Source organism: Lathamus discolor, chromosome 11, assembly GCF_037157495.1.
Source record: "Lathamus discolor isolate bLatDis1 chromosome 11, bLatDis1.hap1, whole genome shotgun sequence".
NCBI lineage: Eukaryota > Metazoa > Chordata > Aves > Psittaciformes > Psittacidae > Lathamus > Lathamus discolor.
The window spans coordinates 482,793-499,399 of NC_088894.1; the positions used below are offsets into that span (position 1 = coordinate 482,793).

Here is a 16,607-nt window from a genome sequence, read left to right on the forward strand (position 1 = left end):
CTGCAGCGGCGCTGCCGGCCTGGGCGCTGCTGAACGCTCCTGTTCAGGGGATCAGCGTGGAAGTCGTGGCTTCAGCAGCCAACAGAAAGCTGCAGAACCACGTTTTTGGTGCAGAACTTGTTGGAATTCCTCATTTCTTTGTTCTGTTTTTGACTGCTTCCGTCAGGGTGTTTTGTCCTCTATTTCTCAGTGGTGCTCGGTGTTGTACTTGAGCCTGGGAGCTGTTGGCAGCACAGCCAATGGATTTGTGGTCAAAGCTAGGCTCTGGTTTTCCTCCTGGAAGAGGCGCTGCCCGTCCCTGCCGCGCGGTCCCGGTGTGCCTCCAGAGCCAGAGGAGACGCTTGTGGGATACAGGAAGGGAAAATGCCTGGGTCTACCTGAGCCCAACCGCCTGTGACAGACGAGGATGCTCCAGATGCTGCTGGAGAATTAGAGCAGAGCTTGTTTCTGCAGGTCAGGCTTTACAAGATGGATGGTGAATGCTTCTCTCCTCCTCTCTCAGGGGGGAAAACCCCACTGGGCAAAGTTGGGATCCTCTGCATGGTGGTCCCGGTGTGCCGGCGGGGCTGGAGCTCCCGGCCCTGTCCCGGGTGCACTGAATGAGTCATGTGCAAAGGAGCAGGAAAGGCCATTCTGTGTGCCAAGGCAAGCTGGGGGCTGCTGGACTGGGGGCTGCGTGGGCTCTGGCCCCAGCACGCAGCACAGGCAGGGGTCGGAGCAGCCCGGGAGCATCCCAGCCCACAGCTCGGCCTCTTCAGCAGCTTCATCTGCTGGGAAGCGTTAAAGCATCACAGCTCCTGGCGCTTGTGCCTGGAGAAATCCCTGGCTGTGCCTTGGCGTCACTGGAGTGTGCAGGGAGAGCCCAACCTTCAATGCAGGCCTCGCTGGGTTCTGTCTTGTCTCTGATTGTAAACAGGTTTGACTGAGACGTAGATGAGAAGTTAATTAGAAGGAACATGATTGATGAGCGCCGGGTGATGGGGAGGTGGGAAAGTTGCCCTCGAAGGGAAGGGGGGGATGTTCTGCAGCGGGAGCATCGCGCTCTGCCCCGGCGTTGTCCCCCCTGTGCCCTTCTCTGCAGCCGGACCTCAGGACACGGTGTCGAGGGCTCTGCTCCTACAGGAAGCCCAGAGCTGCCAGGGGCTGAGGCTGGCTGTGGGCAGTGGCTGCTGCTCAGTGGGGAGAGAAGGGTGAGAATTGTGACTGAGGAATAGCCTGACATCCCAGCAGAGACCCAGGCTGCCCTGAATACACAGGCACTGTCAGAACTGGGAAACACACCTTCAGCAGCACAAATAAGTCACCTCAAGCACTGATTGTTGGAAGGGTTTGTAATAATTCTTTCCTTCTAAGACCTGGGCTTCAGGGGAGGCTTTTCTCATCTGGCCGTAAATAATGTGGAGGGGAAGGGGCTGCTTTGGGGGTTTTGTTTGTCGGGTTTCTTTACACTTGATTGGTTTTTTTGGTCCTTAAGGGTTTGGAAAGAGGGAAATGTTCCTGGAATGATTCCCAGTGGTGCCTGCATCCGGAACCTGCTGCTGGGTTCTGCAGGGCAGGAAGGAGCTGGAACCGGGCAGGGCTTGTGCTCGGAAGGAAGAATTCTTTGCGAGTGATTTCTCCTGAGATTTAGCTCCTCCTCATTGACCCTCCCTGCCCTGGGACCCCCCCAGCCCCGGGGAGATTCCCTCTGCCTCGCCCTGGGCTGGGACCCTCGGAGGCTCCGGAGCTGCTGCGCTCGGTGCCCCAGGGATGCTCTCCCAGCCCTGGGGCCTGGTGCTCTCCCAGCCGGGTCCTCCCTCCCTGCGTCGTGTGTTGCGATGTTCGATCGGGTTTGCTGTTGGGTTGTGTTCACTCACCCGAGCCCCTGCGCTCCGCACCAGGGGCCCCACCGGGCGCTGTCTCTGGCCGTGTTGCACCGCTGAGCGGTGGAGGAGGCTGTGCTGCTGGATGTCGGAGCTGTTGTTTTGCTGCAGCACGCACAGACCTTTGCGAATAATCTAATAATGCAGGAATGTCAAAGTCGGCAGTGGAAGGAAATCCTTTTATACAGGGATTGTCGAGTCTCTAAACAAGTGTCAGGAATGAGCTCGGGATCAGCACGGGGGGTGTTTATTCTGCCCATCACAGCTCTGCCCAACCCGCTCCCCCAGGCAGCCACGGAGCTGAGCGCTGGCTCCTGGACGTGGGCACAGCCCTGAGCCCGGCCCCGTGGTTCATGGGGCTGCAGCAGCGGCCACCCCCGGGAGCTTCAGGGGCACGAGCAGCAGGAACCGGAGCGCAATCGTTCCGCTGTGTTCAGAGCAGGGGGTGCTGAGCACCCGAGTGCTTCAGCAGTGGTGGCGTTTGGGTGCTTTTGCTTTCGCCGGATGCCTTAAGCTTCCCCTGTCTGAAGTAAGCACAGGCTTTGGGTCGTGTCAGAATGAACATGGGCAGCACTTGGCTGCCAGCAGGAGCGACCAACCCAGCCTGGTTTGTGTCTGGGTGTCCCTGTGGGTGCCACCAGGGTCGCTGTGGTGTTGCTGTGTGGAAATAGCCACCGGACTCCCCCATCTCGCAGGTTCCCACCCCGAGCAGAGCCACTGGCACGAGCCACATCAAGCAGGAGGCAGAAACCCTGGTGCCACCAGAGACAAGGAGTGTCTCAGCCGCTGGGGCCCTTGGTCTGGCCCAGGAGCCCTGCGGGGAGGCACCAGCTACTCCAGCGCGGCAGCGAGGGTGCACGTAAGGGACCTCGGGTGCCTGCTGGGTGTGGAGCCGCGGGCTCTGCTCTCTCCTCCAGTGCAGCAGCTCCCTCCTCTCCCTGCCAGGCGCGCGGGGTCCGTCAGGGCTGCGTGGCTGCTGCAGACAGCAGCTGCTCCGGGCCTTTCCACTGATGAGTTAAATTGAGGAGGAAAATGAAACCTTCCGAGTGCACCCAAGCCACGCGGGCGCTTGGCTTTTGCCCGTCTGCCGGGCCCCTGCGCAGAGCCCGTGTCCATTTGTCATCCTGCTGCGGTGGCAGAAAATCAGCTGGAAATGAGACCTAATTCAGGCTCCGCAGCTGGAGGTGTTCCCATCTCCGAGAGGGATTTATGCTCTTTGCTTCCTTGTGCCATGATTTAACCATCCCTGATGAGACACTGGAGGATCCTGGCAGGTTCCTGCCCCTGAGGTGCAGCCTCAGCTCCTGCCACCCCTTGGCCTGGGGCTGTGGGACCTGGGGCAAGGACCCCTGCCTGGGACACACGGTCACTGTGGGTGACGTCCCCACTCACCCCGCTCCCCTCACTGGCCGGTGGCAGGGGATGGGCCACGGGCCACGCAGCACCATGAGCCTGGGCTGCCCCGACCACGGCTCCTGCTTGGCTTCGGCTGCTTTTCCTGTTGCACTTGACCCTGTGCATGGAGCCCGTATTTTGGTGTGGGGGGTTTTGCCTCCACACATGACTCTGGACTCAGTTTCCAGGCCAGGTCTGCTCCAGGCAGTTTCCCTTGGGAAGCCAGGGCCCCTCATTGCTGTTGCTTTCCTGCTGTCCCAACGTGGGACCCTCCGAATTCAACCAGCCGCGGCTGTGAGTGCTGTTGTGGCAGCTTCCTCCTTCCACCTGCTTTTAACTGCAGAGGGAGTAATGAACTCGGGCAGAGATCGATGCTCTCCCCTGCTCTGGGCTTCATTCTACAAGCAGAAACCCTGCAGCAGGTAGAGCTTCTTTGAACCCGGGGGTCTGTACTGCGGGTATGAGGCAGCGCAGCTCCTGCTGCCGGGCACGGCTGGGCTCCTCCTGCTGCCTGTGCTGGAGCCGGCTGCAGGAAGGGTGAATACACGGTTTGTATTTTCAAGTCCGATTTAAAGGATCGCTTTGCCATAAGCATCTGTCATCACATGGCAGGAAACACCTGAAATAATCTGATTTTTACCGTTTATCTGGAGCTCAGACACCCTTCAGGCTGCCACACGGCGCACAGATAACACCGTGTGTGTGTGTGTGTGTGTGCGTGAGGGCTGCTCCCAGCCCGTGTTTATGCTTTTAGACTTCAAAATAGGCGTGAATGGTGCAGGCTGTGTTGCCGCGGTGCTGGTGTCGTGCGGGTCACGGTGCTGGGGTGCCACCAGCCGTGGGGCTGGGAAAGGCCGGCGCTGGTGGTGGCTCTGGCCTCGAGCTCTGTGCGGCTGAAGGGCAGTGGGCACCGTGCCCGTGACATTCAGGGCCAGGAGCCGGTTCGCCGGCCCTGCCCCGGTGGGGTTACGCGGAGCAGCCCCTTTGCCTCCCTGCTCTCCCCGGCCGGGCCGCGGGCGGCTCTGAGCCCCCGTGTGCCCCTCCCCGGGGTTCTCGTCCTGAGACGGATCCCGCTGGGACCCGGGGGGGGGGGGTTCTAACAAACGCACCCGCGGCCGGTGCCGGGGCAGCCCCGCCGGGGTCCCCGAGGGCGCTGTTTCCGGGCCCCGCGCCGGGGCCCCCGCTACCCCCCGGGCCCCGCTCCCGCCGGCGCCGCTGCCGGCCGCTGTCCCGGGTGCTGAAGCGGGCACCGCGCCCCGGGCGCGGCGGTTCCGCGGGTCCCGGGGGGGTCTCGCGGCCCGGCCCCGCCCCGCGCAGTTTAAGAATGAACCGTGGGAAAAACTTGGTGGGCGCGCGCGGGGCCGGGATCCCTCCGCCGCGCGGGGGAGGCTCCGGGCTCAGCCGCGGCACCGCCTCGGCGCGCGGCGCCCTCCGCGCGAGAGAAGAGCTCCGCAGCGCGGCGGCGGCGGGACCGCGGCGCAGCCCCGGGGACACGGCTCGGCCCCGCGGCAGCGCCGGCCCCGGGACGGCCGCGGCACCATGGGCGGCCTGGGCCTGGCCCTGGGGATCCTGCACTACCTGGGGCTCTACCTGCAGCTCGGCGCCGCCTCCCGGCACCCCCCGTGGGACGCCCCGGCGGCGGGCAGCGGTGAGCGCGGGCGGCGGGCACGGGGGGGGGTGCGCCCGGAGCGTTCCCAGGGCTCGGTCCCGCCGGTGCCGTCCCGGGGGCCGCGGGACGGGAGGGGGGCGGTGGACGCGGCGTCCGCGCTGGGCTCCGCCGGCGGCGGCAGCTCCGCGGCGCGGTTCGCGGCGGCTCCGGGAGCGGGAGGCGGCCCGGGAGGGCTGGGGCTGGGCTCCGCCGCTCCCGTCCCTGGGGCCCGGGGGGCGGCCTCTGCGCAGCCAAGCCCGGGGCTTCGCACGGTGCGTCCCCCCTGCACCCCCGTGCATCCCCATGCAAGTGTGCACCCCCGTGCATCCCCGTGCATCCCCGTGCACCCCCCGTGCATCCCCGTGCATCCCCGTGCACCCCCGTGCATCCCCGTGCATCCCCGTGCACCCCCGTGCATCCCCGTGCATCCCCGTGCATCCCCGTGCACCCCCGTGCACCGCCGTGTGTTTCCACCCACCCCTGGCAGCGGGAGCAACTCTCCAGTCTCCCGTTCCCGATCTGCCGGCTCCGGCGCTCGGTGGCCCAGCGGGTCCGTGGGTTCGTGGTGCTGCCAAGCCTGGCCGGGTCCAGCCAGGAGCTGGGATGGAGTCGTTCTCTGCACCCCTGTATGAGACACTCTCCCAGCCCGGGATAATTCGCACCCACGGGGCACTGAGCAGGTGGCAGGAGGCAACCCCCCCTCGGGAAGAGCACCGAGACCCTCCCTGCTCCCTGCGGCTGACACGGGTGGGTTTAAATCTGAGCCTCAGCAGTGGGCACAGGGCGCTGGGTGCCTTTGCCCCCATTGCAGCCGTTCCCCCCCCACAGCTCCGGGGCTGCGGCCTGCAGCAGGAGCAGCTCCCTGCCCCGAGGAGCCTCCAGGCTCGCCAGGCCCCGGTTCCCATGGGGACACAGTGCGTGCTCCAGCGGGTACCTGCCTGTCTGGGCAGGGATGCTCTGCCTTGTGCTGGGGGATGAATGCAGGGGGGTTTCTGGACCTGCTGGCCTGGCGAGCTGGAAGGAGATGTGGGCAAAGAGCCTCCATTAGCCGCTGCTGCTCCCCTCAGAAATTGAGCAATAGGCAAATAAATAGTGAAATGGTCGCTGAGAGGGAGCAGGGAGCCAAGGGGAAGAAATATTCTGGGAGGGCGAGTGCACTTCAGAGCCACATTACAGCTTGCTACTACGAGCAGTTCTGCAGCAACTCACTTAATCACAACAGAAACCTTTATTAACGATACTGAAAAGCAGTGAATAAGTGGGTCATGTATAATAAGCCATTTGTGTTCAGTAGGTGAATACCAATTTGATAAAAGCTGTGTGTGTTGAAAACGTGTATAAATCGCTGTTTAGCCGATCAGAGATTGATCATTTCATTACTCGCTGGTGGAGCTTCTCCGTGCGGGGCAGGAGAGAGGCTGGGGATGATGGGATGGATTCATCTGTGGCCAGCGGGGCCAGTGGGGCCCTGCCAGGCTCTGCCCGCCGCAGGCAGCGCCAGGAGCTCACTGCCATCTCTGCCCGGTGCAGGCAACCAGAGCAGCCTCTGCAGCCTGGCCCTGCCACCGCTGTTACCTGTATCCTGCCCACAGCAGATGCAGCGAGGGAAGGGGCTGGGAGCCGTGCGCTCTGCAGGCGGCCGAGGCAGCTCCACGCTGCTGCTGGGCAGGCAGGAGCCGTGGGCAGCCGGGCCGCTGCCAAGGGACAAAGTCTCGGTCAGAGAAAGTCCTTTCCCTGCCCCCGCAGTGAAGGCTCTGTCACGAGCGAGGATGGAGCGAGGGCGGGCTCCGTCTGCCCTGCTGCCCTGGAAGAGCGCCTGAGCCGCAGGCTCCTTCCTCACCATCCCTTCCCTGCCCACAGCGCTGCCTCTGCTCTGCTCTCCCCTCCTCTCTCGTCTCTGCTCTCTGCTCAGGCTGGCGCCTTCAATTATTCATGCCCCCCATTGCAGAGCCTCTGCACGCTGGGCTGGTGCCATCGCCTGCGAACCGGCGCTGGCTGGGAAGCTCCGGCCGGCTCCCGGCACAGGGCAGGGGCCGCCGCTGGGTGAGCAGCCGGAGCAGCAGCGGCTCCGTCCCCGCATCCTTCGTGAGCACCGGTGTCTCACCGGCTCTAGGGCCGCGGCTGGGGCTGGGGCTGGAGGGAGCGGAGCCCCGGCTCCCCAGGGCGCTGCCCTTCTCCTTCCCCTCACACCCGATGATTATTCTATCAATTACTTTCATAAACACTTTGCATTCTGCCGGATTTTTTCATGCTTCCTGATGGGAATTCTCCACCCGATGTGTTTTTCCTGCTGCTGTTCGTGCAGTCATTCAATGCAATTACTTCTGACACTTCTCCTCATCAAATGTCTGTGCTTTCTTTTCCCTTGAAGAGGCTGACAGACGATGGGCCAGACACTGGGAATTATTACGTTAGGACAGTGACAGCTAATTTTAATCATAACGTTCCTGGTGAGTGAGGCAGCAAATCAAACACACGGCCGGGGTGGCTGCACGGGGCTGGAGCCGCCAGCAGCACCGGTCAGGGATGGGGACCTGTCACTGGGATTCTGGTTCATGGAGCAGGAAGGATTCACCTGCCTCGGGACGGACAGCCCTTCCCAGCCCATCCGACGACGGCTCTGGGTCCGTCTGGGCTCTTCTCCATGGGCATTTCCTTGGCTGTGTGTTCATCTCCTGCCTGGCTCCCCCCTCCCCAGGGCACCCAGGGAGCACCCCACCACACTGCGATGGGTGCGTGGCCAGGCACTGGGTCATTGGCTGGGCTTGGCTGTGCCAGACGCGTTGGTGCCATGCACCGTGTGCTCCACATGCAGCTGGACCAGGATGATGCCCCCGGTGGTGGGGTGGGCAGAGCCAGGTAGGAGGGTGCTGTGCCCATGAGCACCGGGAGCTGCTGGCTCTGCGGGATGGGAACCAGCACCATGAGCGGTGTGGGCAGCGCTGCCGGTGCCCGTGGCACCTGGTGCTGGGCGTGAGGCTGGGGGTCCTGATCTGCAGTGAAGCAGAGCTTGTCTGCCCCATCCCGGTTCCTGCCTCCTGCCAGGTGCCCTGCCCATTGGGAATCATCCTCTGCCCGTTGGGAATCATCCCCTGGCAGAGACCAGCACCAGTGCGAGTGGTGGCTGCAGGGCGCTGCCGGGGACCTGCCAGGAGCTGCTCCAGCAGCCGGTTTGAGGGGTCACACTCTCAAATAACTGCCCTCGAAAACCTGCGGTCCCTCGGGAGGGGATTGTCAGAGCCGGGGAGCTGGAGCTGGGAGCCCCTCGCCCGGGGAGCTCCTGGCAGCCGGGGCCGGGTCTCTCCCTGCTGTTCTCCTGCCTGGGCAGCGGGAGGGCGACGGCGAACGGATGGAAACACCCGCGGGTTTCAAGGTGAATTCGAGCTCCCCGCAAGGTGAGCTCCGGCCTCACGCAGCCGCTCGGGGGGGTTGGTTTCATCTGCGCTGCAAATTTGAGCTAATTCTGCTGCTAATGTGACAGTAAATAGGGGCAGAGAAATGGCGCTCCCGGCCCCAGCGTGCCGGCGCTCGCGGTGCTCAGCCTCACGCTCCTCTTGTGATGGCAGCATTGCCAGCGGGGAGCAGGGCCCCCGCGGTGCCGGATGGATGCTGGATCCAGCCCTGGTCTCACCCCGTCCCTGCCGGAGCCGCCGGCCCTGCCCTCGCTGGTGCCGCCGGCCGCGGCGCCGCTCTGTCCGTGCGCCCGTTTGTGGCCGGGATGTGATTTTGGTGACCCGGGGTCAGCACCCCTGCGCGAGGCTCGTCAGGAGGAGCTGCATTCCCAGGTGTTGACTTGCAGACGGGAAGAGGAGGGAGGAGCAGCCGCGCCAGCAGCCCCGTGTCCAGGCAGCAGCCGGGCTCCTGCTCCTGGATCCAGTCAGGGGGATGCCTCCTGCCCCCTCCTGCGCAGGCAGCCTGTGCCAGGGAGGATGGAGGCAGGTCTGGGGGTTGGTGGGGTCCCACACCTGGTGCTGGAGGGGACCCGCTGGCCTGGACAGGGCTGATGGCAGTGCCTGGGGACAGGCTCCATGCGGGCTTGAGGCGCCCCTCGCCCCACGGCTGCAGTGGCCACCTCCAGAGCCGCTTCCTTCCTGCAGTGCCTCACGGCACCATCCCACTGCCGGGGAGTGGAGAGGGGGGCTTCCAGCGCACGAGGCTGAGCCCACAATTAGTCCATGAGAGCCTTGGCTCCCGGAACCGTGATGAACCAGGAATTACGGCCAGAGCTCTGCGGAGGGGAGAATAAACCACCCCTGATGGCAGCCCACGGCACAACAGCGGCAGCCGGAGGGAGGGACAAGGGGCGGCAGAGGCTGATCCGGTGACACCGTCCTGCCAGGGCTGCCTCCTCCTCCTCATCCCCCTCCCCTGGGGCCAGGGGCTCCCCAGCCTCCCCCAGCCCTGCCCGGCCACCCCTCCAGCGCAGCCATGGCTCTGCCAGGGGCCGCTGTGCTGTCAGGCAGAGACAGAAGCATCTGAGTGACCCGTGCTGCCGTGGTTCAGTGGGGTTCACAACTCAGCAGGCGTGGGCACGAACCGGGTGATTCACAGGCATTTGCGAATGTCCAACCCGTATTTAATCACCCTCCAATCCATATTTACACAAACACCGACCCCAGTGCATGCCCACGGCGCCGTTTAAGTCGTGGTTGTTGCAGCTGATGCCTTGGGGAGGCTGAGAAAGGCAGCACGGCCCCTTGCAAGGCTGCACCAAAGCTGGGCAGTGAGCGGGGTCCCGGCCAGGCTCGCAGGGGCTGCAGGGGCCCAGCGCAGGGGCCGGGCCGTCACTTCCAGGTCCCGGGGTGATGAACGGCCTGGCACAGGCTGGGGGGGACACCCCTTCCCCGCCGCCCTCCTGCCCGTGCCGTGCGGGGCCGTGGCAATGAATCCTGCCCGCTTGGGGAGGAGAGCAGCAGCCTCTCTATCTCCGGTTTATGAGAGCACCAAGCTGTCCCAGCAGGCGTTTTCAATTCCGTTTATCTCTGTTTCCCCATTGAGTTCATTTTATTTCCCCTGATTTTTGTTTCCTGCAAGATTTATTGATCCTGATTTTCCCAGTTTATGACAGGTACCAGGCCATAAAGCACGCGGCAGCCAGCCCAGCACCGGCCCCCCTCCCGCCGCCAGGATGCGGCACCGATGGCAGCGGTGGGGAGAGGGATGGCTCTGAGCAGCTCCAGCACCAAAGCCCCATCCCAGCAGCGGTGCCGGTGGCAGCCGGGTCTGTGCCCAGCCATGGGGCTGCTCATGGCACCACCACGCTCCCCTCTCACAGTGGGAACTGTCCTGATGTGGATCTGGGGCTGGTGGTGGCCCCGCTGCCCCTAATCCGGGTGTCCTGGGGTGGCTGCTGGGGTCTCCCTTTGCACTGGGGTCCTGGAGCCCCTTCCCGCAGAGGAGCCCTGTGTGGGAAGCTGGGATGGAGGGAGTGGGCAGTGGGGCGGAAGGGAAGGATGAAGAGCCGGGATGTGAAGGGAGGAAGGAACTGGCCTCACCTTCCCTCCTGCTGTCAGACCCTGTTGTCCATCCATCAGCAGGCGCTTTATGCCCTGTCTGTCCCGAGCTCCCAGCGCGTCACTCACAGCTGCGGCCCTGGGGAGGTGAGGAAGGGCCGGGAGGATCAATGGGGTCCCGGGAGTGCTGGGGGGGGGGGTGTCCAGCCAGCTCCACCGGTGGGCCCTGCCCTGCTTTGGCTGCGCTCTGGGGTTAATTAATACCCGCGCTTCCCAATTAAAACCCGAAAGGAGGGAGGCGCCTCATTCAGTCAGGCCTTTGCTCAGCTGCCAAATCCCATCAGTGGGACCAGACTTCAATCGTGTTCAGAGTAACCTGGACACGGCGGAAGTCCTCCAGCCATTGCCCGTGCCTCTGCTCCACAGGGGCCAGGGGCTGGCGCAGGCTCTGCCAGGACCCTCTGGTTTTGTCCATTGCTCCTGCCATTGGGAATCCTGTGGAGGAGAATCCCCATCCTGGGCTGTGGCTGGGGAAGGGTGGGTGAGTGTTGGCTACGGCTGGAGATGCCTTTGCCATGTGCCGGGCAGTGCCGGGCCCTCCTGCCCTTCCCTCAACCCTTGACCACTGGCGCTGTTCCTGGCCGGATTCCCCCCGGCACAGACACCCCCCCCACCCCAGCTGGTGCTGGGTCCTGGGCAAAGGGGCTGCAGGATCCGTGCTGGGAACCCGGTGGGAGCCCCAGGTTGGTGGGAGCCTTGTGCTGGGTATTTCGCTCAGTTCCCCTGCTAAGATGGATTAAAGGAAAGTGATAAGTGTGGGATTTCCGTGCGTCCGGAGGGACCGGGGGTACTGAAGGTATTAACTTTTCCGTCTGGGCTGATAGTAATTCTTTTTCAGAGGGGATCAGGGCTTGGTGGGAAGCTGTGCGCTGCTGCCGAACGGGCCGGGGGGCTGCGATGGCACCGGAGGCACCTGCGCGGCGGCTGTGAACCGGCAGTGCCGGTGGCACGAGGTGGCTGGTGAAGGTGGGAGGGCAGATCCGGCAGGGCCCTGTCCCAGCCCCACTGCCTCCGTGGCCAAAACAACATCAGGGGCACGGGGGGGCTCTGGCAGCCCCGGCCTGGCTGTGCTGGTGCTGGAGGCTCAGCCCCTGTCCCCGTGCCGTGCCATGGAGAGGCCGCCGCAGGTTGGGGGGATGGCATTTGCCAGCGGCCCACACGCTGGGGCCGTTGTTACAGAGGAGCAAGGATCCCTCCAGAGGAGATGAAAAGAATTCTAATTACATCTCCGAACAATATTTGTTTTGAGCAAGGAAAGCAAACCATATGGCATGTGGGAGAGTGTTTGGGGCCACATTAAACGAGGATTTGTTTTTCATTTGTGCTCTGATCTAAGCGGATGCTGTATTCATTTGTGACACCTCGGAGGTGCGCTGGGGCCCTGCCACCCTGGGGCAAGGTTCCAGGGGGAGGTGTGGAGGGAAGGGGCTCAGAGGCTTCTGCTCCCTCCCTTTCCTGCCACTGCCCCTGGCAAAGGGCCGAGGGCTGGGTCTGCTTGCCCAGGACGGGTCCTGGTGCTCCTGGTGGCCCTGCTCGCACGGGCGGTGGCATCGCCCCTTGCTGTGACAGTGGCACATCCCCGCAGCCCTCGCTCTGTCTCCTGCAGCCCTCTTCACCGAGACCCCCCACGACATGACGGCGCAGGCGGGCGAGGACGTGGAGATGGCGTGTTCCTTCCGCGGCACCGGCTCCCCCTCCTACTCCCTGGAGATACAGTGGTGGTACGTCCGCAACCACAAGGACTGGGCGGACAAACAGATGTGGGCTTCCAACCAGGTAATGCCCCTCGTCCTCCCCATCCAGCAGCAGCAGTGAGAGGCAGAGCTCTCATGGGACTTCCCTTGCAGCAGCATTTGAGGCTCAGCACCAGCACTGACCGGTCCTGCAGGACCATGTGCGGGGTGCACAGCATCCCGCTGTACTGAGGATGCTCCAGCGCACGGGGCTGGGCTGTCCTGGCCACCCTTTCCAGTTATCCCATCCCTGGGGACTGACTGAGGCAGAGGCTTTGCCCTGGTGCTTTTGCCTTCTCTCATCTCATCACAACTGCTCTTGCATCCGTCCCATCCCTTCATCCTCCCCCTCCAGCCCTCCCTTGTTCTCCCTATTTCCGTGTGTACTGGTCTCGGCAAACAGCTGTCTCTTTATTTCTCTTTCTGTTCACACAGAGATAAGGGCCAAATAATGGGAAGGCAGCTTTAGGTATTTTAATGAGCCTTTATTACTGTGTCTTTGGCAGAGCTGCTGCTGGTATTACCATAAATTGAGCAGCATCGGGGAAGCTGCCGCTGGCTCAGAGCTGCCAGGGGCTGCAGGGCGAGGGGTGGTTGGAGCGGGCATCGAGCCCAGTCCAGGTCATGGGGAGCACCCACTGATGGAGCTGGATGCAGTGGGGACCCACGGGCAGGCACCCTGTGTCCTCCAGCCGCTGAAGTGCTCCCTCCCCTTCCCATGTGCCTTGTATGGCTCCCACCTGCCCAGGGGGTCCGAGTTTGCCAGGGCTGAGCAGCCCCTTCCCCTTCTCCCTCTCCCTCTCCCTTCTCCTCCTCCTCCGCGGAGCAGCCACCCCGGGCTCCGCTGGGCTCCTGCCTCCTCGCAGCCGAGCTGATGATTTCTCTTCCCTCCCTGGTCTCTCCCATCGCGCTCTTCCAGCAGCTGAAAGCTTCGCCGCAGGAGGAGCCTGGCAAGGACGCGACTAAAATAAGCGTGAGTGGGGATAATGGCTCCTGCGGGGGCGCCGGCAGCGGGGTGGGAGGGTTCCTGGTGCCCGGGCTGCCCGGGGCAGGGGAGCAGGAGGGTCCCCAGGGCTGGTGCCTGTGCGAGGCCGGTGCCCCAGACAAGGTGTCCTGGGGCTGGGGGGTGTCAGGGACCCCCGGCACTGGGGGCTGCAGCCTGGGTGTGAGCCCCGACCGGCTCCTGTCGGCATCTCAGGGGCACGCTGGTGCTGAGGAGAAAATGAATCTAATTTAGTCAGGGATTGGCATCCCAAAGCCGGTTGGGTTCGTGTGGGCAGAATGAGGAGACGCTCAGTTCAATACAGAAACTGCTCCCGGCCTCCCGCTGGCAGGCATGACCCCCCCCCCCCCGTGGGGTCCGTGTTTGGGGGGGCCACAGGAACAGCAGCATCAGAAGGTGCTTCCCACCCTCCCTGCTGCAGGCTCTTTGTTTGCCCTTGCAGGGCACAGGGGGTCCCCCCGGCAGGAGGGGTGAGGCGGGCGCTGGGCTCGGCTCAGCTCCACCGCTGTGTCCGGTGCAGCCGATGCGGGTGCAGTGTAACCGGGGGTATCTGAGGTGCTCGGGGTGCAGCAGCTCTGCTGCCTCCTGCAGATCCAGCGAGAGGCGTTGAGTGTCCAACCGGCTTCGTTCTGTTGTTTTAAATGCCCCTGATTCTGAAGTGCTTCCAAACGGAGGCGATAAATGAACATGGGCAAAGGCACCACGAGCCCCTCTGATAAACCCCACGTTACAGCCACAGCAGCAACTGAGAGCAAACGGCAGAGCCAGGCGGTGCGAGGCGATGTAAATCACACAGAAAGCGCCGCGTCGGGCAGCCCCAGGCCAGGCTTCCTCTGCCAAAACACACTTGGTGCTGGAGAGGCCGGCGCCGGCTCTGCCCAGATCTGGGAGCAGCAAACACCGTGGGTCTGGGTTTATTTCCCACCTCAGCTCGCATTCTTTAACCCCTGTTTTGGTGCTGAGCGCGGCACGTTGGGGGCTGAGCTGGGGCTGGGCCCTGCAGTGTCTGGCCTGCCCGGTGCGGGGGTGTCTCAGGGCAGCAGGAAGCCACAAGCATCACAGCAGGCCACAAACTCATCCCTGCCACAGCCGAGGCGCGGATTGAGGCTGGGGGAGCTGCGGGGCAGCGGCTCCAGCGGCAAACTGGGCTTTTCTTGCACTAGTTCTAAACTTCCCACCCGTTCATCTCGGTGCCCCCCGGCTCTGCTGACACAAAGGCGTTTTCTGAAGCTCCTTCAGCCCCCAGCTGCTCACACCAGCACCCGCAGCTCATCTCCCCCGGTGCACAGCCCCTGCCCCATCCTGGGCACGGCTCGGAGCCTGCCTCGGCCTGTGCCCGGTTTCTAAACACCATAAAATCTTCAGCTAACAAATGCAGCGGTGAGCAGAAAAATGGCCTTTGCCGTCCAGCGTGATTGTAGGGAACAGAGCCAGGGGCCTCGGGGCGGGTCATAAATGTGATTTATTGACCCGGCCCAGCAGCAGCCCCGGCTCTGGCGAGTGAGTCTTAAATTTCATGGGGTGATAAATGCTGAGAGCGAATCAATTTGGTAGAAAAGCTAATTACCGGCGCGGATGCGCATCGATCCCCAGCCCCGCGCCAGGGACGGCGTCACCCCGGGGTCCGGGGTCCCCCACCTTTGCCACGTCCCCCTGGGACCCATGGAGGGGGCGCTGCTCTGGGTGTCAGCGGGGGTCCCGGGGGGCGCCTGACCCCCGTGTGCCCGCCGCAGGTGGTGAAGGTGGTCGGCAGCAACATCTCCCACAAGCTGCGCCTGTCGCGGGTGAAGCCGGAGGACGAGGGGACCTACGAGTGCCGGGTGATCGACTCCAGCGACGGCCAGGCGCGGCACCACAAGGTGAAGGCGTACCTGCGCGTGGAGGCGCCGGGGGGCACGGGGCACCCGCAGGACACGCGGCCGCGGGGCGCCGTGCTGCCGGAGCCCGGCTCGGGGCACGCTCACCACCACCAGCACCAGCACCACAAGGCCGGGAAGGAGCTGAGGAAGCGCTCGGCGGACGCCTCCTGCGCGCTGTAGGCGGGCGGTGCCGGGGGGACGCCGCAGCCCCGGACTCAGCGGAGCCCTCGGGGGTCCCGCGCCCCTGCCAGAGACTGGCCCCGCCGCCCATCTTGCCCATCGACCCCCTCGCCCTCCTCCTCTTCCTCCTCTTCCTCCCGCCAGCCGGCACCGCGTCGGTCTCTTCCCCAGCCCCGCTGGTGCAGCGGTGCCAGGCCTCGGTGTGGGAGCAGGACCATGTCCGTGACTGGGGCCGGTGATGGTCCCCATCCCACTGGTGCCATGTGGGGGTGCCCTGTTGTTTGCGGCCACCGTGGTGCCACCGGCCGCGTTGTGCCCCAGCTTTGGTGCCCGGTGGAACCCCTCTGCCTCTGGGACCCTCCCTGCCCTCCCTCGTGCTTCGCAGAAACCTCCTCCTGTTCCCGTAGGAGCCCCGGTTTAGTTGCTCCGTTCAGCCCCGCTCTGTGTATAAGTTCCAGCACCCATCTTACAGACCGTGTGAACCACCTCCCCCTGCCCCCGCCTGCCCCAGAGCTGCCCCAGCACATCAAGGCTTGAGCTCAGCAGAGAAGGACGGCGCAGCACGCCCCCGGCACGCTCCCGGCACGGCTGTGGTGCCATGGGCTGTGCCACGGCATTGCCCAGCCAGGCACCGCCCGCGGCCCCCATGTGAGCTGTGCCAGGGGAGCTGGCCCCGCTTTCACACATTGCTCCTCCCGGCCCTTTGCATTCCATGGAGGAAGGGGGGCTTTGGCCATGAGCCCCATCCTCCCTCACTCTGTCCCCACTGCCCGTGCCGGTGCCACTTGGCCGAGCATCCCTTCCTCCTGCGCCGCAGCACCGCACTGGCGTGGGTCACGGGCTCCGCGTGGCTGCCAATGGCACGTGGGCAAACGCCACTGCTGGGGACGGGGCAGTGGGGAGGGATGGGAGGGTCCCGGTGTCCCTGTCAGGGTGCCGGGTGCTGCTCCCTGCCACACCAGACCTGCTGCAGCTAATAAAGCTCTTTAAACGAAGCCTCTGCGAGTCTGCGGTCTCTGTGCCTGGCACAGGGAGGGGACGTGGCTTTGGCACTGTCTTGGCTAAAAGGGGCACAGTTGGGGCTGCCCCTGGGGCTGGCAGGCTGTGGACAGTGGGGATGGGATGGGATTGGGGTGTGGGTGATGATGTTCATCATCACCTGCAGCTGAGGGCTCAGAGCATTTAAAAGCTGCAGCTGGGGAGCTCCATACCTTGCTCTGCCCTGGCTGGGAGTGGGGTGCTGCTGTCCCACGGGTGCAGGACACAACCAGGTCCCAGGTGAGCTGGGCCTGCCCCCACCACGGCCATGGGGAGCTGGGTGCTGCGGCGAGGCTGGGTGGGCTGCTGGGCTCTGGCCCCTCTGTGCTGAGGGCGCCAGCTTCAATCCCTGCCTGGGCACCAGAGCAAAGGCCTC

General features: G+C 64.2%; 1 protein-coding gene across 2 annotated transcripts; it reads left to right on the forward strand.

The window, feature by feature from the left end:
• The first annotated feature begins 4,719 nt into the window (after positions 1-4,719).
• VSTM2L (V-set and transmembrane domain containing 2 like) lies at positions 4,720-16,188 on the forward strand. 2 transcript variants are annotated; one of them, XM_065691643.1, is made up of 4 exons: positions 4,720-4,905; positions 12,025-12,194; positions 13,071-13,124; positions 14,888-16,188. In XM_065691643.1, exons 1-4 carry the CDS (start codon positions 4,797-4,799, stop codon positions 15,191-15,193), a joined length of 639 nt encoding a protein of 212 aa, XP_065547715.1. In that variant the 5' UTR covers positions 4,720-4,796; the 3' UTR covers positions 15,194-16,188. The 2 variants fall into 2 exon arrangements, with proteins under 2 accessions (XP_065547715.1, XP_065547716.1); XM_065691644.1 differs by having other exon boundaries at positions 13,074-13,124.
• The last annotated feature ends 419 nt before the right edge of the window (positions 16,189-16,607 follow it).

Coding starts and splice junctions, on each gene's coding strand:
- VSTM2L (XM_065691643.1), top strand. CDS start 4,797: ATGGGCGGCCTGGGCCTGGCCCTGGGGATCCTGCACTACCTGGGGCTC. Junction 12,195..13,070: donor AGATGTGGGCTTCCAACCAG/GTAATGCCCCTC, acceptor GCGCTCTTCCAG/CAGCTGAAAGCTTCGCCGCA. Junction 13,125..14,887: donor AGGACGCGACTAAAATAAGC/GTGAGTGGGGAT, acceptor TGCCCGCCGCAG/GTGGTGAAGGTGGTCGGCAG.